The sequence below is a fragment of the Mus caroli genome, unplaced genomic scaffold, assembly GCF_978045245.1.
Source record: "Mus caroli unplaced genomic scaffold, Mus_caroli_1 scaffold_9, whole genome shotgun sequence".
In the NCBI taxonomy this organism is placed as follows: Eukaryota; Metazoa; Chordata; class Mammalia; order Rodentia; family Muridae; genus Mus; species Mus caroli.
Genome location: NW_028227264.1, coordinates 15843532 through 15866773, shown reverse-complemented (window position 1 = coordinate 15866773; position 23242 = coordinate 15843532). Strand labels below are relative to the sequence as shown.

The window sequence follows — 23242 nt, the reverse complement described above, 5'->3', positions numbered from 1 at the left end:
GCCTCCAGCTGGTCACCAGAGCTTCCCTCCCCTACCACCACCCAATTTCCATCCTCACTCCCAGCCCTCTCCCACCCTCCACACCTGGTTGCCATCCCCATTGTTCGCCTCCTCACCCCCTCTCCTACCCAGTTCCCTCTCTCCATCCACCTTAAATGACAATTTAGTTTCCCCCGCTGAGTGAGGTTCATGCGTCCTCTCTTGAGACTTCCTTTTTACCCACTTCCTTTGGGTCTGTGGATTGTAGCATGTCCTGTACTATATGGCTACTGTCCACTTATAAGTGAGTTCATAGCATATATGCCTTTCTGGCTCTGGGTTACATCACTCAGGATGATAGTCTCAAGTTCCATCATCCATTTGCCTGCAAAATTCATGATGTCTCTGTTTTTAAGAGCTGAGTAGTGTTTCGGGTATCCATCTGTTAGAAAGGAGGCCTCTTTCAGAAACAGAAATGGCCTGACAACTGATCCATCATCATGATCATCATCATTCAGTTTAGGCTCATGGTGATAATCCCCCGTAGAAGCCAGTGTCTATGAAATTTTTCTGTGAGCAGTGCTTGCTCCCACAGAGGGTACGCTCCATGACAGAACTTTCTGCATGGCGAGAAGCCCAAGCCTATGGCTCTGCACCTGATGTTCTGAGTTGAATCACAGATCCCCCAAGGCAGGTACACACTTTTTTCTACCATTGTCATTGTTCAGAGAACACAGCAACAGTTAGCACACATTTAAACTCATCATAGCATTGACTTTCCTGTACTAGTACAAAATGAACAGAGCTTTCTCCAACCACCTGCATTTCTCTTAGAATTATTTGTTTCACAACCCCGCCCCAGATGTACATTCCCCTGGGAAACACAGAAACATAAGATTGTGAGCAGAGTGTCATTCAGGGAAAGATTTCCATTAATGTTTAAAAACGAAATTTCAGAGGTTTTAAATGCAGCAAGTTGTTTTTTATTCATAAATAGTTCAGAAGGATTTGTAGGCAGGATCAGAATGAGCCTGTATTTAAGGCCAGTCTCAGTTATAAGAAAGCAAGAGCTTGTTTAAAACTTTAAAGCACTGGTATCCTCTCTGGCTAATGCCAAGGGCTGTCTGTGGTAAATGGATGTCTAGAGTGTGCATTACTCTTGTTTCCTTCCCAGGTGTGCATCGAGACCTACACGTGCAGCTGTCACCAGCGCAGTATCAACACTGCTGTGCGTGCAACACTCAGTCAGATGCTGGGTGACCTGACTTTACAGTTACGGCAGAGACAGGAGAACACGGTGAGCTTTGCGTGTTGCGTGTCTGACACTAGTTTGGTTATAACACTTATGTCCCTGTATGCCATATGTCCCAGACCCGCAGCCCTTCCTACCATGGCTACTTCCCATTGAAGACATTGAGGAAGCTTTTTATTAGAACATTCATTTATATAAATTTAAATATATAGAAATTTGCCTATTTGGCGCCAAAGTATGGAGCAGCCTTATGGTTTTTGTAATAAAATATAATAAAATTTTGATCATTGTTTTAAATTTTTACTTTTCTGTCTTAAAATCAGTTTTTAAATTTTTTTCCATTGAATATTTTTGTTAAGAATATTATGTATAGGACTAGAGAAATGGCTCAACAGTCAGGAACAATGGTTGCCTTTCTAGAGGACCTGGCTTTAATGTGCAGCACCTACATAGTAGCTCACGACTGTCTTTAACTCCAGTACATGGGGATCCAATGACTTCTTCTAGCCTCTCAAGCACCTGGCACATATTTGATGAACAAATATACACGCAGACAAAACAGAAAATATTCATAAAATTGTTTTAAAGTTTAAAAATACATTTTGGTAGTAAACTTTAAAAGTAAAGAAAAACATGCAACAGCTTACTGCATGGGTTGAGTTTGGATATGATTTCCTGTATTGACCAACGTGACAGGAAGATGTCCCCCCCCACACCTGCTGGGGCCTGCAAGGTAAAGATGAATATCTTCTAACCTCAACACCCACCAGAGCGTTTTGCTCTAAACTTCCACAGATTGTCTAACATGAGCCTCCAGGGTAATGAAGTGCAGCTTTTTGTGTGTGTTCTCTCCCAGGAGTGTGAATAAGAGATGAGGCTTCAAAAAGTAGTATTTTGCTTTGACTTTAAAATCACCTCTGTCATAATAACTTATTAAAATTCCCATAAAATCCAATAGGGAGCTCTGAGATGACGCTCGTTATTTTTCTGGGAAGGAAATCTCAGTTGAAGTTGAAAATAATACAAACATTAATTTTGCAGAGATGGGATTTTCAGCTGTTTAATTTCAAATATTTCTCATTTTTGACTTCAGGAGTTTTCTAATTTTTGAGAGAGCCATAGACTTGGATAGAAACCTTATAGATAGTCAAGTCAAATTTTTGCCTTCCTTATTTTACAGATGAGATGAAAACCTTGAACTATAAAGTTAATGAGCTATGTATGAAGGGAACAAACTTAAGCCCCAAGCTCTGACTCCCAGACCACATTCTCCACCCATATGTGCTCCGGAAGCCAGCACAGGCAAGCAGCAAGAATTTAGAAAACCAATTTTTTTTTCTTTTGTATTTGCTATACCCAAAGCCCAAGTTTCTGATAAAATTTGTTAATCTGAGATATCACTGTTACGTTAGCTCACCCCTTGTTGAAAATGATCTCATTTATACTCTGATTTGGGGTGTGATGCTATAGAAATGTTAACTCAAAAGAATCTATAAATAGAAAACATAATAGAAGAAAAGAAGAAATTTAAGATGCTAAAAATCCAAAAATAATGTCATAGTTCATCCTTGCTAACTAGTAACACAGTTGAATATTCTAATATTGATAACATATAATATTGTTAAACAAAACATTTAAATGCAATATCTCAAACTCTCAATTACGTTCATTTAATCTTATTTTGGAATCGTAAGTAGAGGACAGTCATAATAGCGTTTTGAGCAAGGATCTTCTGTACCTGTGATGGAACATGCCAACTAGTATAGAAGGCTAAATCATTTTGGGTTTTATGCATATGATTTATGTCACACAATGGCAAAAATCACATAGCAGTGACATTCTCAGTATATCCCTCTCATTAAATGGTTCATACGTACATTAGGCATCAACTCCTGTGCCTCAGCCTTCTAGTGCTGAGGCTTCCATTAGAATGGCAGCAGGTACAGCTGAGGAGGTCTGGTTGTATATTGCAGAGGTTGTATGTCTCCAGTCTGAGTTGGATGTGACCAGTCGGCCGGCTGGTCCTGCTCATCATTGACTATCTAGACTCACCCCAGTCAAAGGCAAGATCCAAGACCCAGGGGAAAACTGCTGCTCTCTGTGACTTCCTTTCTCTTACCCGGGTATTTCTGTAGAGATTGATTGCCTATCCCAGAAAAATGAAATTCTCAGCATGGTAACATTTGAAGCATTTGTGATGTCTTATAGAGGAATCTGTCAGTCTTTCCACCTAAAAATTAGATAATTTTTCAGGAGCTATTAAAGAAGAGTGTCTATCAAAATGATGAGCTTCGCTCTAAGGAAGTTGTGTGGTCTCCTGGAGGACACTGAGGATTACCTGGGAAGAACGTATATATTCATCACTGGAAAGACTTCCTCAGCCAACTCAGAATGAGGAAAATTTCAATACAGCAGAACGACAATATATAATGGGAAATGCAAAGGCACTAGAATACAGAACAATTTCTACATAATGTCTGTAGCCACTACCCCTTCCCCAGACAAATCACAGTTCTGATTTTGTATTCCCGGAAACACTGAGTTATCATCTCACTTTATTACTGAATTATTTAAATGTCCACATCCACTGCTGAATTGTAAACTGCTGATTTTTCAAAGTGAAATTGCCACATATAACTATTTAGTGGCTGGGCTGTAGACATACCTCTAGCTTTAAATATAATTGTGACTCCTTCTCTTAGCAGTTGTTTTGGAGACACTGATATAAAATCCCACAAAACCTGTTGTGAAAGTAGCTAAATTTGCAGTTTTGAATACAGAACAGTAGACATGTGCACCTATAGTCAGTCTGTAAAATGCAGCGCTGTGGGGTGATTTACATGCCTGGTAGCTAGTTGGCATGACAATGCCCCCTTGTCAACCAAATCTTGCTACAAAGAGGTCACCTCCTTCCCATCCTCAGGTCTGTAGTCCCTGACTTATGCCTGCTATGAAAACATGAGCCATCTTCTATGTAAGCCGCTCTCACTTCCTGTTTTTCCTAGGTGATAGCTCTGCTCAAATAGTTCTGGATCTACCTAGCAACTGCCAAGAGAGGCTGCTTGACAGTTACTATGCTCTCCCATTAAGCTGGAAGATAGTACTCTGAGCTTTGTTCATCTTTGAACTGGCATTCCAAAGTCCAGCAAGGATGATTCTTTTTACAACAGAGCCTAGACCTGTTAAGGCCAAACATGGTGTATCCTGTCACCTTGAAATTAATTATTGTCTATGTTAAGTACACACTACCTCAAGTTATAGCCCAGCAATGAAATACACAATGGGGCTTAAAATTCCAAGAAGTGTTTAAACTCTTCAGTAGTTGAGTTTGGAGATGGGCACACTCATAGTCTTTCCCATTAAGGTCATGGGGGGGGGGGGTTGGCAATGAAATGCTTCTAGCATGCTTGGGTAAGACATCTGAACCCCGAGAGCTCAGAGTGACAGTTTGTTTCCTAGAACTTTGCATTGTCTAAGAGTTAGGAATTTTCTTATCCAAATCTCCTAATTGTTTCCGTGTGTCTTCCTCACTAGATAATTGAAAACCCAGATGCCCCACAGGCATTCAGGAGTCAAGGTATTGTTTTAGTTTTTACTAGACCTTTTCAAATGGGAGGGGGTCAGAGCACCTACCATGGTGCATGGAACTGGAGGGATAAAGATGGCCCAAGTTTTGTTTGGCTTTGCCCTGCTTAGTATTATCTAACCAGCTGCTGTCTTCCTTCTGTTCCAACACCTTCCTGTGCCAACTGTGGGGAGAATTAGCATTATACATCCCTCCCATTTGGAGACTTTTGGTTCTCCCTCCTTCCCTCCCCTCCTTTCTTTCTTCCTCTCTTTCTTTCTTTCTTTCTCTCTTTCTTTCTTTCTTTCTTTCTTTCTTTCTTCCTTTCTTTCTTTTTTTCTTCCTTCCTTGTTTTGTTTCTTCTTGTTCATTATTCATGGATTCGAGTCTAATTGCTAAAATAAGAATTGTGGAGAGAATTATAGAAACCTGAGTAGCATGTTATATGCTCTTCTAGAATTTTGTTATTTTTTAAAAATTTTACCATACAGTTTCGCATGAACTGTGGAAGAATTTTGCTTATACTGAAAAACAGTCTTCTGTTTCCTCCCTGGGCTGCATTGTGTGTGCATTACTCTCTCCTCCCTGTGATTATCCTGATGGCCTAAGAGAGGCCTCACATCTAGAAACCATCAAAACCCACAGAAGCACAGGATGGGGAAGACATTGAGGGAAGCTCCAGTGGCCCACCAATGTCTAACACTTAGCACCTCCTCTCTTTTGAAGGCTTAACAGTAGAGGCCCTTTGTGATGACGTCGTCTCTGTGCTCGCAGTTCTGTGTGAGAAGCTCCAAGCCTCCATAAAGTAAGTGCCCTTCTAGCCTGGCTGGTGTCCAACAGGTTCATTTTGAAACAACTTCTAGCTATGGCATCATTGAAGTTATATTGTATCTATCTGGAGTAGTTCCATCATACCTGTCATAAATGTCACTCAGATGAAGGGATGAGATGAGAGCCTATATCCCATCCTGCGGGATTCAGTTATTCATGGGTGCAAGGGGGACCGCAAACCTGGAAGAAAATGGGATTGGAAGGGGAAGAAAAGCCGAAGACCAAGTAGAGTGTTACCTATCAAGGTCTCCATTTATTAGGCTGAGACACCTGGTTTTAAAGCATACATCTCGAGGAATAGGGAGGGTTGAGGGGGAATTTAACAAAGAACAAAGAAGTGGGCATCTGCTGACATGAGGGTCAAAGTCAGGCTCCAGGCGGCGGGTACTCTGCGTCTTATCTCTGGAACATAGATCCTCCTTAACAGCCTTGGGGTGTCAGGCCAGATTCAGGCATAACTCATGTCCTTGGATGTCATGGGAATTCAGGAAGAGATAAGGGAGAGGGGGCTATAATTCAGCTTTTACAGCCTCAGGTGCCAGGAAGGGAACAGGGAGGAGGGAGTGACAACCGGCTTCTAGCACGGGGCCATTTGGCCTGTCAGGGTGGGAGATTGTGAAGGGCTCGCTTTCTCACAGTATGGTCTCTGACAAGCCTAATGAAGAGTGGTTTGTTCTCTGTTCTAACTAGGCCTACACCTGGAGACTTGTACAATTTAATCTTCCAAGACAACTGATTCCGTCTGGTTTTCTCTCAGCTTTTGGCTGCATTGTTCTGCTTGACCTCATACTAACTTTGGCAATGTGTTCTTATCTTCTGGCTCTTCCTCATTCTGGCTTTACCCGTGCCTAGCTTGTTCTCTCTGTAACCTATCTCCATAAAACTTCTGTGCAAACACACCACACACCATGCCAGCACCCTTTTTTCTCTCCCACTGCTCTCAAGTAGCTTCTCTTTCTCTGCTATTTACATGTGAGATGAGCATATCTCATCATCCTGTCAAGTCTTTCTCTGATTTGTCACTTCGTCTGCCCCTCAATTAGAAGTCATTTTCAAACACAACTGCTTCCTTCTACAAGCTAACTTTACCTTCATTGTTAGGGATTAAAGGTGATTACTAAGGGTGTGTCTATATTCCTGCCAGGTCATGCTGTAATCCAGGGCATGTCTGCATTCTTTAGATGGGATTCTTTGCCAGATTGGTACCATGACTCTTAGGTTTGATAGGTTGTTCATAGTCTTGGGTTTTGATGAGATTCCCCTGGTCATAGTCCTACCTCTGTAGTTTGTTTGCTTGCAGTCTCTGCCAATAATTTCAGTACCCCAAGATGAAGGGGATGGAGTTGCTGATGAGGTTGGAGTGCCGAATGCTTAGAGTAGCTGAGGCAGCTTGTATGCCTCTGTGGACACTCCAGTGTTCATTTCTTCCTTCTTAGGGGGTGCTCATGTCTGTGTGGTCTCTTCTGATTCCACTTCCTTAACTTCTTCTTTTTTATTAGCTGAACCAGACATTTCCACTGACTTTTAAATAGCGCTTTTTTTTCTATGAAATTCCAATAGGCAGTATTTCTCCTTACAATCATTTTCAGAACAGGACCTCTCAGGGCTTAGGCTCACTAAGGACATGTGATTGTGATATACTCAGTCTCTGGAGGATTCTGAAAATATATTTAGGTATTCAGCATAATTCATAGGCCTTGGAGATGTACTATTATTAGAGTTCTATATTAGACAAGCTGAGTTGTGTGGTCCCTCTTCAGCTCAAGAGTTTTTCAGAGAATAATTGGTCTTAGAGTATATGTGATTCATTCTTAGTCTGTCATCTGTCACTCTACCCCAATCTCCCTCTCTAAAGACTATCAGGCTTTAGAGTCTGTAGCAAAGAAGGCGTGGAATCACTAGGACCAGCCAAAGTGGCCATATCAAGTTTCTAATTCTACTCCATCTCTTATATAAGTGTTTGCTTCCTTCTCTTATTTTTCTAATTAAATTCAAATCTGAACCAAACATGACCAAGCCAGCTCAGTCAGTTGAAAGGTTCTCCAGGGAGGGGATGAGGATTAAAAAGAAAAGACAGTTACACAACACTATAACACGACTCCAGCCGTGATAAGGCTGAAGCAGGTTTGTTTTTTTCCCCAGTCTGCTTTTTTTATATATATAGCTATTTTCTTTATTTACATTTCAAATGTTATTCCCTTTCCTGGTTTTCCCTCTGAAAACCCTCTATCCCTTACCCCCTCCCCCTGCTCACCAACCCGCCCACTCCCACTTCCTGGCCTTGGCATTCCCTTATACTTGGGCATAGAATCTTCGCAAGACCAGGGGCTTCTCCTCCCATTGATGACTGACTAGGCCATCCTCTGCTGCAAATGCAGCTAGAGCCATAATTACATGCAAATAATAGGGTCAATTCTAGTTAAGGAACAAATAAGGCAACAAACACTAGGTTAAAGAACAAACAAGACAATAAACAAAGTCCCGTGATCACTGTTTCTAGGGGCCTACTTCCCTGTCCTAGCCCCAAATCAGATCCCTGCCTGAGCTTACTTCCCTGTCCTGTCCCAATGTCAGAGTCCTGCCAAGCTTCTAGAAGCGGCTCCAAAGCTGTCCACACAAGAGTTATCAAACACTTGGAGAAAAAAATGTAAAACCCAATACTGGGAACTATAGAGATTCTGAACGTGCTTCTGATTATCTTCTCAGGAGGTACCCTCCCTGTCTGGGTGACTGCTTAGCCTATATGGCCCAGATGGCAACTGCTGAGAATTGTTCTGCTTGGATGGTATACCTGGGAAGAACTCAGCAATGAGCAGGCAATGAGACAATGAGTAGCAGATAATCTGCCAACTATGAAATGCTCAAATGAAGACCAGGAAGAGTAGTTCTCAGCCCTTCTACGTAGGCAGCACACCTGCCACCCTTATATTTTAGAAAACTTAGCTAGGTTCTAGGCTCCTTCCCACTCCATGCATCCAAGTGTTTGCCTGAGAGGCCTATACAGTATACATTGTTCAGCAGTCTCTAAGTGGGGAACATGTGTGGAAGATCTTTCAATCTTCAGTGTCTCCATTCAATAGTGAGACCGTAAGAACCTAATTTCCAGACTGCTGCAACCCACATTTAAGCTGTCACACGATCTCAAAGGAGACTCAGGGGATGGGGGACAGTTTACTTGGCAAGACATTCCTGTCAATGATGCTGATCCTGGGTCCTGCAGTGTCCCAGCAGGCTTTGCAAATTATTCACAATAACCCCAAATCCTCAACATCTCCATCCTGTGCTATATCTGATGGCTTCAGAAGTTGAGAATCTTTATGTTCTTTGCTTACTTTAGTTGTGTGATGTTAGACTTCCAGTCTAAGGAAGAGTTGTTTTTGCACTGGGACATTGAATTGTCTTTGAAATGAGCCTAGTTCATAGTCAGAGTGATTAACCTGGGGCACGATGAAGATGATCCTTGCAGAATTGACTTTTGACTGAAGCTTGTAATGGACAGTGTGGCTCTGCTGTCCAGCCCTCGCCAGTCTATCCAAGCAAACTCATTGCCTGGACAAATAGCAGTCTATGGTTCCCAGGCTTATCTGGAATCTGGATTTCATGGAGCTCAGACTAGTGTTGAATCTTTTTTACTGCTGAAAATGAACTTGAACTCCAGATCTTCCTGCCTCGGCTCCCCGTGTGCTGGGATCACAGACAGGCACCACACTGTGCTTGGCTTCCAGCTCCACTCTTTTCCAGACATGATCCTTCCATCCTGTGCTTCACCCCAAAACCTTCCATTCCAAACTATTTCTTCCTCTGTCTTCATTTCTCTACATCCTCTCCACAGCTCCATGCCAGACATCTTGGACTTCAGGACTCTACAAAGGCAGTGTATCCTATCAAATTCCTCCCAGGGCCTTTGGGAAGGGGTGCTTCTCTTATGTGGCATCATAGAAATTTACATTTAGTGACTCATTTATAGCACTTGACATCAGCACTTAATCTATGTGCCTCTCCATCTCTTCCCACGATGAAGAGTGTACTATTTTCAGAGCAGGGCAAAGGCAGATGAAGCTTATAGGAAAGAAAGACTAGAAAGATAAAGCTTTTACTTGGCCAGCAGAGGACTGATGTTTCTTGCCCTTGTTATTCTTCTGATCAAAGAGTAATCACCACCTTCATTGTGCCAAATGGTAATAATTCCTGTGCCAACTCGTTCTTTATACCCCTCTCTTCCAGCCTCAGAGAGTGCATAGACATAAAAACAGTATTCTCTTTCCAATGTGTTGACATCAGTCAATCACATAGTATGAGGGAAAGAGGTCTTTTAGTCTGTGGGTTGGTGAACTTTTTCTGTAAACTCTCCTGATGGGCTTTTTTTTTAAATTTTGGCTTTATAATCGCTTTAAAACTTAAACACAGATTTAAATTCAAAGAGTTTGGCCTCTGAGCTATAGTTTGCCAGCCAGTTTTCGAGTCTGGAATTGTTTGGAGACACTATCATACGGCTATCCCCAATCCTCTATCTCAGCCTGCCTTGTTTTCCAGTGACACAGCCTTGTTAGTTTGGCAGGAGTGTGGGCTTCCAGCCTCTGGGGCACATTGAGCAGCTTCCTCTAGTAATTTACTTTCACAGCCTGGCTTTCCCCTCCCCACCTCCTATGTTAGGGAGTTATTTAACAATCAAGAACAATGAGCTTCTTTTCCTGCTATTTATTTCAAATTACGAAAAAACAGGAGTAACTGACTATTATTTTTATTGGTAGATATCTCCTTTTATGAATAGTCTACTCCATATAAGATTCTTGCATTATTTCTCTTTAGAATTTGTGTACTTCAAACAAATATGTCTTTGAAACTTAACTTTTCTCCATTGTCATGAGTCTCACCACAAATTGGAAATGTAGCACCCTTTGGTGACACTAAGAGGAAACATGGGAATGTGTTTCCTATAGAGTTGTCTATTTCCTTATTAGATTATCGAGACAGCCCATAATGAGAACTATACACACATACACTCACACACATACACACATACATAGATATAGATATAAATGATATAGATATAGATACATATATGTGAGGATGGAGAGATGGCTCAGCAGTTAAAAGCTCTGACTGCTCTTCTAGAGGACCCAGGTTTGATTCCTGGCACCTCCATGGTGGCTAACAAATGTCTGTAACACTTGTTACACACAGTGTCCACTTCCAAGAGATCCAGTACTGTCCTCTAGCCTCTAAGGGCACAAAGTATACATGTGGTACACAGACATACATGCAAACAAAATAGCCATACACATAAATTAAAATTTTTTAAATGTTTCCTCAATAAATAAAGAAAAAACGTGAGTCAGCAAAGTACTTGCTAATGAGATAATATGATGAGTTAGAAGTGTTATTAAAGCGCTTACTTAGCCTGCATGAAGCCCTGGGTTTAAGCCCAGTACAAAGAAGAAGGAAAAAAAAAGATGGTGCAGGAAGAGATAGGAAAAGAAAAGATGATATAAATGGTTTCTTAGAAAGTTAAGCCACCAGTGATAATTAGCATTTCTGGCATATATAGGGTTTGGCTAACCTGTCACCATCTGTCCACAATTGTAACTGTAGACAGTGTAGTATTCTGATATAAGATGTGGATATGATAAGCTGTGTGTGAGGGGCATAAATCAAAGGCCATTCTGTTTCACACTCAGTTGTTTTACAAATACTCAAAAATATTTTTCCAATGTGAAGTTTATTAGTTTCCCCAAACCAGCCTAAGTCTATCACTTTGTTAAGGCTGCCGTAACGGGGTGCCAAAGGCTGTCGTAACAGGGTACCAAAGGTTGAGTCCCTTGAACAGGGAGCTGTTACCTCCTCAGTGTTCTGGAGGCTGGCACGATCAAGAGCAGGGTGGTTGTTCGGAGCAGTCAGAGGTCCTGGTCCACTCCTCCACCCCTGCCTCCCCACTTGCTCAGTGGAGACCCTTCTCCCTATGTCTCTTTATACAGTCTTCCCTCTATGCGTATTTCCGTGTCTACAGTTTTTCTTTCTGAGGGTTATTATGTTATATTGGATTAGGGCCCATGCTGATATAAACACTTTAACTTTGCTCCAGAGAATACCACCTGCTCAGCTGCTGGGAATTAGGATTTTATGCTAAAGGACAAAGCTCTACCTACAACACTAACCACACGCCTTCTTGGATGATGCCTAACGTTTCTTCAGGTTCTGCCCCAATGCTACCTCTCTCATTTTGTCTTGTGTTTCGCCTGCCTTTGTGCTTCTGCAGTGACAGCCAGCAGCTACAGCTTCTGTACCTGGAATGCATTCTCTCCGTGCTCAGCAGCTCCTCTTCCTCCATGTACCTGCACAGGGGCTTCACTGACCTCATTTGGTGAGCATGAACTTTGATGCCCCTACAACCAGCCAAGGACTCCTGTAGTTGTGTCTCAGTCCCATTCTATAGCCCCTGTGAACTACCAATGATTTCATCCATGCATATGTGCCGTCCAGGTAGGAAAATTGCTTTGTGTACATCAGCCCAAATTCCATAGAGACACTAATAGTTACTATAACAAATAAGCCTCCAGCAGCCTTCTTATGCCATTGCCATCAGTGGAATCACAATGGAATCACAAACGACTTCTGGCTTCTCAGGTTGTTCTAAACGCATATAAACATATCAGGAATGTATATGGGGCAAGGAATTCTAACCCTGAACTGGCCTCTATCCCCTCAAGAGTGATAATCACCTACTCATGGCCAGAGATTCCAGGAAGTGACAGAGCCAGCAGGCAGCCGATTGGGAGGCAGTAGATCTTGTTTTATTGGCAGGGAGGAAACTGAATGATGAGTATTGGTATGGGACTTGAAATTAACACCTTAAATGAGAAGTAATTCTGTTATTCATAGTAAACTAAAACTTGGTAAGGACACCTTTTAGCATTCTGAGTCCTATTTGTTCAACACACACACACACACACACACACACTCAGAGGAATGGTCTCTGAATGCTTCTCTGGATGCTTTAGTTAGTTACCATTAAAGTGAGAGATGAGGAAGACTGTTACTGTTTATGTGGATAAAACATCCACATTTTATCACTTGGCTACTAGTGAGAATTAATTTCCCCCCCTGCCTCTTCCCAGGAAAAGCCTCTGCCCTGCTCTCGTGGTGATCCTGGGGAACCCTATTCACGACAAAACAATCACCTCTGCTCACAGCACGAGCACCAGCACCAACATGGAGTCGGACTCTGCCTCTCTTGGCGTGTCTGACCACGGCCGGGGCTCAGGCTGCTCCTGCACTGCACCCACCCTCAGTGGGCCTGTGGCCCGCACCATCTATTACCTTGCAGCTGAGCTTGTCCGCTTAGTGGGGTCAGTGGACTCCATGAAGCCAGTACTCCAGTCCCTCTATCACCGAGTGCTCCTGTATCCCCCACCCCAGCACCGAGTGGAAGCCATCAAGATCATGAAAGAGGTAGGGATAGGGAGGAATGAAAGAACGCCTTGGTTTTGTCCACAGGAATCTCTATGCAGTGTCCTATATGCAGAAGCATCTAAACTGTCGTCACTTGCTGGGACATAATTGCTACCACATTGAATCCAGTAACAAACAATTTTGAAGTTGGTAGTCATTTATTTGGGGAGTTGAGGTTTAAAAGAATGTCAGATGTTTACTGACTCCATACTCTTTGGTTTGTTTGTGTTTGTTAAAACTCTGTTAGATACACATCTGAGATTCCGTACTGCTAGTATGAGCTCTTTTTTTCTGAAGATATATATGTTTTGTCACCTTGGTAAAATCAGATTTCAAAATATCTTGCTAGGTGCTTGTCAGGGTAGGTCCATGGCCCCAGGTCAACTTCTGATGGTAGTAAGCCATAGAACCACAGCTGTATGTAGTAAGTCCCATGGCCACAGGTCAACTTCTGATGGTAGTAAGCCATAGAACCACAGCTGTATGTAACAAGTCAGACTTGTTTCCAGATGATGATGGCCCCTTTGTCATCTCATTTCTCCAGTCAAGACCAAAGAGCAAATAATCAAATTTTAATTGCTTCTTGGTAATATTTTTATGAGATCTGACCATAATGAAGACTAATATTTCTAGAAATTGAATAATCCATGTTTAATTGCTGGTCAAGAAAATATGGTGAGCATACAAAAACCATTCATTGTATCTCTTCTACTCTATGCCAGGTGTACCATTTTCATTATACCTTTACCAGGTTGTATATCAACTTTATTGTTACCAGTAAGCAATATGGCTTCTTTTCCTCTCCCTCATGTCAAGGGGTGGCATGGAAATCTCAGATCCTATCACTGCTTGGTTGGTGAGGTCTGGATAGCTTTGAAGAGAAGACTGGTCCGCTATCATCTAAGCAACAGGGCCTTGCACCAGCACCCTCTTCAGACAGACCTCTATTCTCTATGTCAGTGGATCCTCAGAGTACAGAGAGAAACAAAGGGTTGTCTCCCAGGCTCAGTTCTCTTAACTCGATCCCATCCTTCAGCAAGTGACACTTTGCCACATCACATTGATCCCTTCACAGTAGGATATGGAAAAAGTCGTTCCCTCCCATATATTTTCTATAGGTTACTCTTGTGTATTTTCCCTCTGGCATTTAACCAAGGTGTATCCCAAGGGCATTGAGCAGAGGCAATACTATGATTCGATGCCTTCCTCTGAGAAGTGTGTGCAGCCAGTGCTGCCCTGGGAAGCCAAGCTGGTGAATTCCAGCCAGGTTGGTCTAGAAAACAGTGCCTCTGCCTTATAGGGCAAAACTGTCAATTTGGAAGAGATGGTTCCCTAGACACCAGAAATGCTCAGGGGCTTTGCACACAAGGAAAACCACTGTCCCTAGGATGTTTGCTTGCCTTGCTGTTTATTATTTCCCTGTACATCCGTGTCATATGCAACATATGGCTATTTGTCAAAGACATGTAGCACACCAAAGACTCTGAGGTTTGGTTCCCGATACCACAAGAAGACAAAAAGATTTTATCTTTCTTTGAGTGTTTATTGGGGGGGGGGTCTTTCAGAAGATCTCTGTCCCCTTCCACTTTAGATTCAGAAGCATTTAACAAGTACATGACAAATTAAGGCATTCAAGTACATTATGAATTCGAGGGTAAGGTGGGCTTCCAAGAGAAGCTGAGGTTTTGGAGTCCTATCTTTAGGGTTAGTGGTACAGCTTAGTATAACAGAACATCTGAACATGCATGAGGCTCTCCCCAACACCAAAGAGAAACAAAATCCCCATCCCTCAGGGACGTATTCATCCCTCCCAAAAAGTGGAAGAAGGAAAAGAGATTCCCTCTACATGTAACTGTCTCCGAGTAATATTTCTGTTCATACTTAGGCTTATACCTCACTGTGAATATTAAGGGTCAAAACAATGGGATTTATGTTCTATACAGCTTTATTAATTAATTTTTAATTTAACTTCCAAATGATACTTTCTATAAATATGTGTAGCATATGGAAGCATAAATCAGTTGGAAATGAACAATTTCCACCAAGAATGTTAAATATGAAAACTTGTGGGAAGGCAGCCCTTGCAGAGCATAAGTTTGTTAAAGTAGAAAACCTAAAATAAACATTCCCATCTCTCCAACCTCTTTCTCTGTTGGAAAACAGAGGAGAATAGATTTGGAATAGCAGAAAGAAATAAGAATCTAAGCAAAAAGTAGTGTGAGACCTCTCCTTATAACCCATGAGACCTCTCCTTATAATCCGGGCTCATCAAATGGGGAGGTGATAGAAGGGCTGCCTCTGCCTCTGTAGAGAAGGCATGTTTGGGTTACAGCAACTACAGCAGCAGCAGCGACAACAATCACAACAACAACAACAACAGACTTTTAAACAACCTTCAAAACGTTGTCTTCAGAAATATCTCCTGGCTTGAAGAGCACGCAATTAGATTAGTGCTCTGGAAGATTCCAAGATTGTGAAGGACAGCTTCACATTTGTGCCTACTCAGTAACTGTTGCACATGGAACACTCAATAAAGAGGAAGAGAAGCTATGGTAGTTGATGGTGGCCTTGATGACATGTGAAGAGGACATGAATTTTCCTACCATGGAAAGGACAGATAGAGTAACTCACTTCCACTGCTCTGGCAGAGGTCAGTTCCCAGCACTTGCATCAAGCAGCTCACAGCTTGCCTATAACTCCAGCTCTAGTAGAATATGAATCTGATGCCAAGTTGTGGCCCCAATGGACACTTGCACTCACATGTGTGCATACCTGTGGGGGGACACACACACTTAAACAAAATAAAATCTTTAAAACATACAACTAATGTAGATTCTTGTAACATTCTCAAGTGCTAAAAAATCATCTTAGCCAGGTTTTTTTTTTAGATAAAAACCACAATTTCAGACAATATTTTATAATTTAACCCTTCCACATAGATAGAATACATATGATAGTTTCAAACAGATATCGGCACCTATGGACAGGCTACAGATTCCTTAAGCATGGAGAAAGATCTAGAAAAACACTTTTTTTGTTTGTTTGTTTCTGGATCTCAGCTTTTTCCTACAGTCGGTGACTTTGAGCCTATGTGAAAATGCCAAAGACGTACAAAGAGGAGCATCATGTAAAACTTGCCCTCCTGGGCGTTTCCTATGTATGTCTGCACCAACTCCATAGTCCTCAAATAACTTTCTATAGAAATATCCATGTGGCCTCACCTTGCCGAACCCATCCCTATTTAAAAAAAAAAAAAAAGAACATTTTATTACTAGTAATTGTATATTCTGCATTTATTTGGAAAAAGGGGGAGGAAGTGTGACTCCAAAGACATGTAACGAGTCTCAATATCATTCCCATCCCTGCACTACGTCAGAAGGAACTGAAGAACTAAAGGACTCTAAGAAAAGTCACTGGAAGAACATGTCAGCTGGGAAGCTGATAGCCCATAGCATAGAAGGCAGAGGCTGCCGCACTTACAGTCGTTTAGTGAAGCATCATCTCCAGTGCACTGTTACAACACGTAGTGACTCGGGCCAGAGAAGATATAAACTAAATATAGTCAAAATAGTATTGCTGTAATAGTGATTTATCCTAAGAGTAAAGGAAACTCTGTTCTCGGTGACAACATGGGTGAAATAAGTCAGGTACAGAAAGCAGTACCACTTGATCACATTTATGTGTGAATTCCAAACGTGCTGAACACATAGAAGCAGATAATAGAATTGCGGTCACTGGGGGATGCAGGGATGGATGTTGGAGAGATGCTAATTAAGTGACTTAATGTGAGGAAGTTATAGAGAGCCATTGTACAGCCCAGTGACTATACCAGTGCATCACCTTCTGTTTTGTACCTAAGTATTTTGTAGCTTCAATTAATTGTATTAAAATGTACATTTAATATCATTGGTCCGAAATCTGAAGTGCAGAGGTTTCTTCAGTGCTGCCGTAATTCCATAAGTAGATAATACCGAAATCTGAAGTGCAGAGGTTTCTTCAGTGCTGCCGTAATTCCATAAGTAGATAATACGGTGGTACAAAGCCCTCATGCACCAAAGTTTTAAAATATTGTGTAACATTGCCTTCAGGCTAACAATACAAGTTGTATGTGAAATAGAGTTGATGTTTAACTTGGGTTCTATATTAGTTCCTTCCTGATGCTGTATCAAAACACCAGGCAGCTTACAGAAGAGAAAGATTATTTGGCTTTGTGGTTTCAGAGGATAAGAGCCCATTGTGGCAGGGAATTGTGGCAGCAGACAGAAATCTTGGTGTCAGGAACAGCCGAGAGGTCACACCTCAAGCTGCAGGTAGGGAAGCGTAGGGGACCAGGGACAAAGCATCACTTTTATAACCACGGCACCTCACCCCAGTGACATACATCCACCAGGAAGGCCACACCTAAACCACCCAAACAGCACTACCATTTAGGACCAAGCATGTAAATGCTCAAGATTTCATTCAGAACACCACAGGTTTCACCCTGAAAATAGCTCGTTGCATAGGTACCAACAGGCCTATTGAAAAGTTAAGACCCAAATCAGAGATTCTCCTGGTTCTAAGTCTTTCTGAGAAAAGAGCCTCGGCCTGGTCATCATTTCTCCTGTTATGTCCTTCACTAAAGAATGGAGAAAGTGCCCAAGGAGCTAAAGGGATCTGCAACCCTATAGGTGGAACAACATGATGAACTAACCAGTACCCCGGAGCTCTTGACTCTAGCTGCATATGTATCAAAAGATGGCTTAGTCGGCCATCACTGGAAAGAGAGGCCCATTGGACACACAAACTTTATATGCCCCAGTACAGAGGAACGCCAGGGCCAAAAAAAAATATGGGAATGGGTGGGGAGGGAAATGGGGGAGAGTGGGGAGGGTATGGGGGACTTTTGGGATAGCATTGGAAATGTAATTGAGGAAAATACGTAATAAAATATATTTTAAAAAAATGAAGGAAAAAAAAAGAAAAGCACATTGTTTATTTGATATTGTGATTCTAACATTTGGTGTACTTTTTGGTTTGGTTTGGCTTGTTTTGTTTTTGTGATACTCACTTTTCTGTTATTTTTTCCTCCTTTTTTTTTTTTTTCCTAAAGATACTTGGGAGTCCACAGCGTCTGTATGACTTGGCAGGACCAAGCTCTATTGAGTCTGAACCAAGGAAAAGATCTATTTCCAAAAGAAAGTCTCACTTGGATCTTCTCAAACTGTATGTTCCATTTTCCTTCTGGATATGTGTTGGTAGTCCAACACTGCTTCTCTGAACACTTTTCATCTTAACCGCAAATTCACAAACTATTGATGAATCTACATTTTAATTATTTACCCACAAGCCACATAAAACATATCAATTTATTCTACTTATAACTTACCAGATTTCCATACTGGCTTAAAACTGAATCTACACACTGAAACATCTAAAAACTATCCATTGAATTATGAAAGAGAAGAATCTTTTGATTTTCAGTATGAGCTGTAGGATTCTATTGCAAGTAGCTTCCATAGAAAACTTAGTATTATTTGTACAAGTAGTGTTGGCATACATCTGGTAAGAATCTGTTTACACAGAAATGTCTTTATGACGCTTAGCCACAGCAACTGTTTCTATTTGAAGGTCTGAACATAATACAAAAATAAAATTCTCAGTGTCTGTTCTTGAATAGAACAACATATTTCCTTCTAGAATATTTACCTGTTCCCAGAAAAACTAGCCAACCAAGAGGGCATGTGGTTTTAGGTGGAGAACTTTATCTGGAATTTTTCCCAGCCTGAACATGTTTGAGTCATTTATTGTCTTAATGTTATGCAAGTTATACAAATTAGACTATCTCTTTTGAATACTGTGCAGTTGGCCAAGCTAATAACTCTTGTATATTTGGGGGCATTTCTTGATTTCACGCCTGGCTGCTATTTTCTGTCTTGAACACTGTTTAGCATCATGGATGGCATGACAGAAGCATGCATCAAAGGTGGCATTGAAGCCTGCTATGCTGCTGTGTCCTGTGTCTGCACCTTGCTTGGGGCTCTGGATGAACTCAGCCAAGGGAAAGGCTTGAATGACACTCAAGTACAGCAGCTGCTTCTGCGCCTTGAAGAGCTGAGGGATGGGGCCGAGTCGAGCCGGGACTCCATGGAAATTAATGAGGCTGACTTCCGCTGGCAGCGGAGAGTGCTGTCTTCGGAGCACACTCCATGGGAGTCAGGCAATGAGAGGAGCCCTGACATCAGCATCAGTGTCACCACAGACACAGGCCAGACTACCTTGGAAGGAGAATTGGGTCAGACGACACCAGAGGACCACAAGAATGGGCTCAAGTCACCAGCCATCCAGGAAGGCAAGGGGACCATGGGCAAAGTGTCAGAACCTGAGGCTATAGACCAGCCAGATGTGGTTCAGAGAAGCCACACAGTCCCTTACCCCGATATCACTAACTTCCTGTCAGTGGACTGCAGGACAAGGTCCTACGGATCTAGGTATAGTGAGAGCAACTTCAGTGTAGATGACCAAGACCTGTCGAGGACTGAATTTGATTCCTGTGATCAGTATTCTATGGCAGCAGAAAAGGACTCAGGGAGGTCTGATGTGTCAGACATTGGGTCAGACAACTGTTCACTGGCTGATGAAGAACAAACCCCTCGGGACTACATGGGCCATCGGTCCCTTCGAACCGCTGCTTTGTCTCTCAAACTGCTAAAGAACCAGGAGGCAGACCAGCACAGCGCCCGACTGTTTGTACAGTCCCTTGAGGGCCTCCTTCCCCGGCTGCTGGCCCTGTCCAGTGTGGAAGAGGTAGACTCCGCCCTTCAGAACTTTGCCTCTACTTTCTGCTCAGGTTTGTAGACTGTCTCTTGCCACAATAACATTTAGAGCTTTGTGCCTTCGTGTAACATCTTTCTGCCCGTGGTTTGAACTCCACATGGTTCACAGCCTTCCTAATGCTGTGACTCTTTAATACATTTCCTCGTGTTCCTAATACAGTTCCTCCAACCATAAAATTATTTTCATTGCTACTTCATAACTATAATTTTGTTAGTGTTATGAATCATAATGTACATATCTGATATGTAGTGTGAGGGTCCGAAAATCGCAGAAGGAAGACTCCAGACTCAGTTTGCAAAAACAAAGAGTTTATTCGACAGAAACAACTGACATGTAGGGGTCAAGCATTTTTGAATGGCGACCCCAGACAAAGGCACACAGGCCTTCTTATAGGGAGCTAGGGGGACTCTCCAGAGAGATTAAGTAATCTAAAATTTCATTGGTGGGTACTAGGGGGTCACAGGTGGTCAGTGGTCTGCATTCCTAGGTCATCAATGTTTTGTCATAGGATGAGATAGGGCTGCCCAGGGCAGAGGGTCCATCCTGAGATAAGATATTTCCCCATTTTTGTGATCCCCAGGCTGTTCCTTGGGAGGGGGCTTAATGATCTTGTTCTAGATTTTATGGAGCTGGTATTTTTTTTAAGATTTATTTATTTATTATATGTAAGTACACTGTAGCTGTCTTCAGACACCCCAGAAGAGGGCATCAGATCTCATTATGAATGGTTGTGAGCCACCATGTGGTTGCTGGGATTTGAACTCAGAACCTTCAGAAGAACAGTCAGTGCCCTTAACTGCTGAGCCATCTCTCCAGCCCCAGAGCTGGTATCTTCTGGCCTAGTTTCTAGACTTGTGGTCTGTTCCTAGAGCTGGTGGTGCCTTATGGCCTTTTTTTGAAATCAGTCCTGGACCTTCAATGATGATAAATTGGCTACTTAAATATAGACAAATGGGGTTTATGTTGTCCTTTCAGCAGGCTATTTGATATGTAGCCCCTTTGAAAAGGTCATACAACCCCTAAGGGGGTGCAACAAAAGGTTGAGAACCACTGGCTTAAGGCATGTTAGTCAACCCTAGCTTTTCTTCTGTTGAAGAGAATAAAGGTCTAGAAGACTTGCAGGTATAGGTTTATGATGCAGAGACAAGCTCCACAGCCTGAACTACTCTAACTAGCTGTCCTTGGTGCCAAGGAAGATAGTCCATCAGGTATTCGTGGTCTAGAACAGCTGCTTTTCAGAGCCCAACACCACTGGTTATGGTAATGATTCAGTCTCTGGAAAATGGTAACGTCATGAGTCATACAGTCTGATAGGTTATTTCTCCGATGGCAAAATGAGCCAATTCAAGCTAGATTAGATTATATATAGACAGCTTCATTGGGAAGCTGCTCTCAGTTTGAGTTTACTGGCCCCAAGGACTGAGACCAGGGAAGTCACCTTGGCAAGAGAGAAGTGGAGGGAGGGGGAAGAGAAAAAGAGAAAGAGTATATGTGCAGAGAAAGAAGAAGAGAGAGGAGAGAGAGGGAGAGACCAAAATGTCTGGATTATATAGGGAAAAGCCTCTGGGGGAAGGGCAGACCATCTCCTGGGCTGGAAAGGTCAGGGTTGGGGCAGGGTATGCCAGGTAGGAACTGAGGGACGCTGGAAGAACCTGGAGGCCAGGTCTGCTTTGATGTGTAAAATATGCACCTCATTCCCTTGTGTGTGGGGGGGAGGGGGTGTCTAGAAACCAAACATAGTCTTCTTTTTTAAATTACAATTATGCAACGCGTCAGGGAGATGTCTCAGACAGTGAAGACAACCTGAATCATGAGTCAGATATCTGACTCAGTGATGCTTTTATTATCATATGTGTTAATTGCAGCGTTTTCATACAAGTATCTAATGTATTTTTATTGTGTTGGCCCCCTTTACCCTCTGTTTCCCTCCCGCTGATCTCCTTCACCCATGATCCTCTCCTCTTTCTTTTGTCCCTAATTGTAGAAGTGGGCCTAGGGGTGGGAGTGGGGGTGGGGAGGCTGGTGAGTGTGAGCCAGTGAATTTCCTTAGGATTGCATATGACAGAATGGGAGATGCTTTTGTTTATGGGATTATGAGCATTACCAGTAACTAGACCTCTGAAGTAGATGACTTTCTTCCCTGCCACCAACCATAATATAAATCCCCAAGGAGCAGTGAGAGCCTCCCTCTCCATGACAGAATTTTGCTGGGTTCAATCTTCTTCAAATTTTGTATAGACAATCACCTCATCTGAGCTCAAGACTGCAGTAAGTATGTTGTCTTGAGTTTTTATTGTTTGGATAATTGTGACAAAAACCAACTTGTGGAGAGGTTTATTGCACCTTGTAGCTCACAGCCCTTCATGAAGGGAAGTCAGGGCAGGAGCCCGAAGCAGAAACTCTGGAAGACTGCTACTTGCCTGGCTTGCCCCCATGGTTTTCCCAGCCTGCTTTCTTATGTAACCCAGGGCCATGTGCCAAGGAGTGGCACCACCCACAGTGGATGTGATTCCTACATTGATCAAGGAAATGCGCTATAGACTTCCCTACAGACATCTGATGGAAGCTTTTACTCAATTGAGATTACTCTTTCAAGTTAATTCTAGGTTTGTGTAAGGTTGACAAAACCCAGCTAGTACATGTGTCAAGCCAGAAAGTCAGAGTTTCACACCACCTTCCCTTCTTTTGTCTCTTATGTTCTTTCTCTCCCTTGTTCCCTGGTGTCCCCTGAGTCTTGGAGAGATTGGTATTGATTTTCTGCTTATAGCTGAGCATTCACTGTTCACTTATTCTCAGCAGCTAGGGGGTTTGCACTTACTGCTTGCCACTGTAAAATGAAGCTTCTCTCACCATAGCTGAGAGCAGTACTGTCCTGGCTAGTTTTACGTCAACTTAACACAAACTAGTGCAGAGCAGTGGTTCTCAACCTGTCGATCACTGCCCCTTTGGTATATTGGCAAGTTTAGCTATACCGCTTGGCTCCTGGCAGGTCATACTCCCAGACCTCCCCAACCCCCACCCTAACCCCCAGCTCCGCATAGGAGCTCTTTGGATTCCTGAATGAAAGATACATACTCATTAATTAATTTTTGACATGCTGTGACTAGCTCAAAGGCTGAGCACTCCTAGACCACTTCCTGTTAGCAAATACTCCCTCTGGTACTCCTGAGACTCCTGAACCTTCTCCTAATAGGGGAAGTGGCCAGTGGCCACCTACCCAAATTCTTACATGGCTGGCTGGCTTTCTCTCCTGCAGCTCTTACATCCCATCCTTCTCCCCAAGGTCATGACGATCCTCTCTTTCCTTCCTTTCTCCCACTTCCTAGCCTGCACAAATCTAAAGGTCCCGC

At 42.6% G+C, this 23242-nt stretch overlaps 1 protein-coding gene across 1 annotated transcript in view; it reads left to right on the top strand.

Annotated features, from left to right (window-relative positions):
* Positions 1–23242, top strand: part of Arfgef3 (ARFGEF family member 3) — a 164881-nt gene that overhangs the window by 79698 nt on the left and 61941 nt on the right. The window contains exons 6-12 of the mRNA XM_021173858.3: positions 1154–1276; positions 4766–4808; positions 5523–5601; positions 11884–11988; positions 12743–13076; positions 18169–18281; positions 19007–19905. Coding sequence (XP_021029517.1) covers positions 1154–1276; positions 4766–4808; positions 5523–5601; positions 11884–11988; positions 12743–13076; positions 18169–18281; positions 19007–19905 — 1696 coding nt within the window. The remainder of the gene's footprint in view (positions 1–1153; positions 1277–4765; positions 4809–5522; positions 5602–11883; positions 11989–12742; positions 13077–18168; positions 18282–19006; positions 19906–23242) is intronic.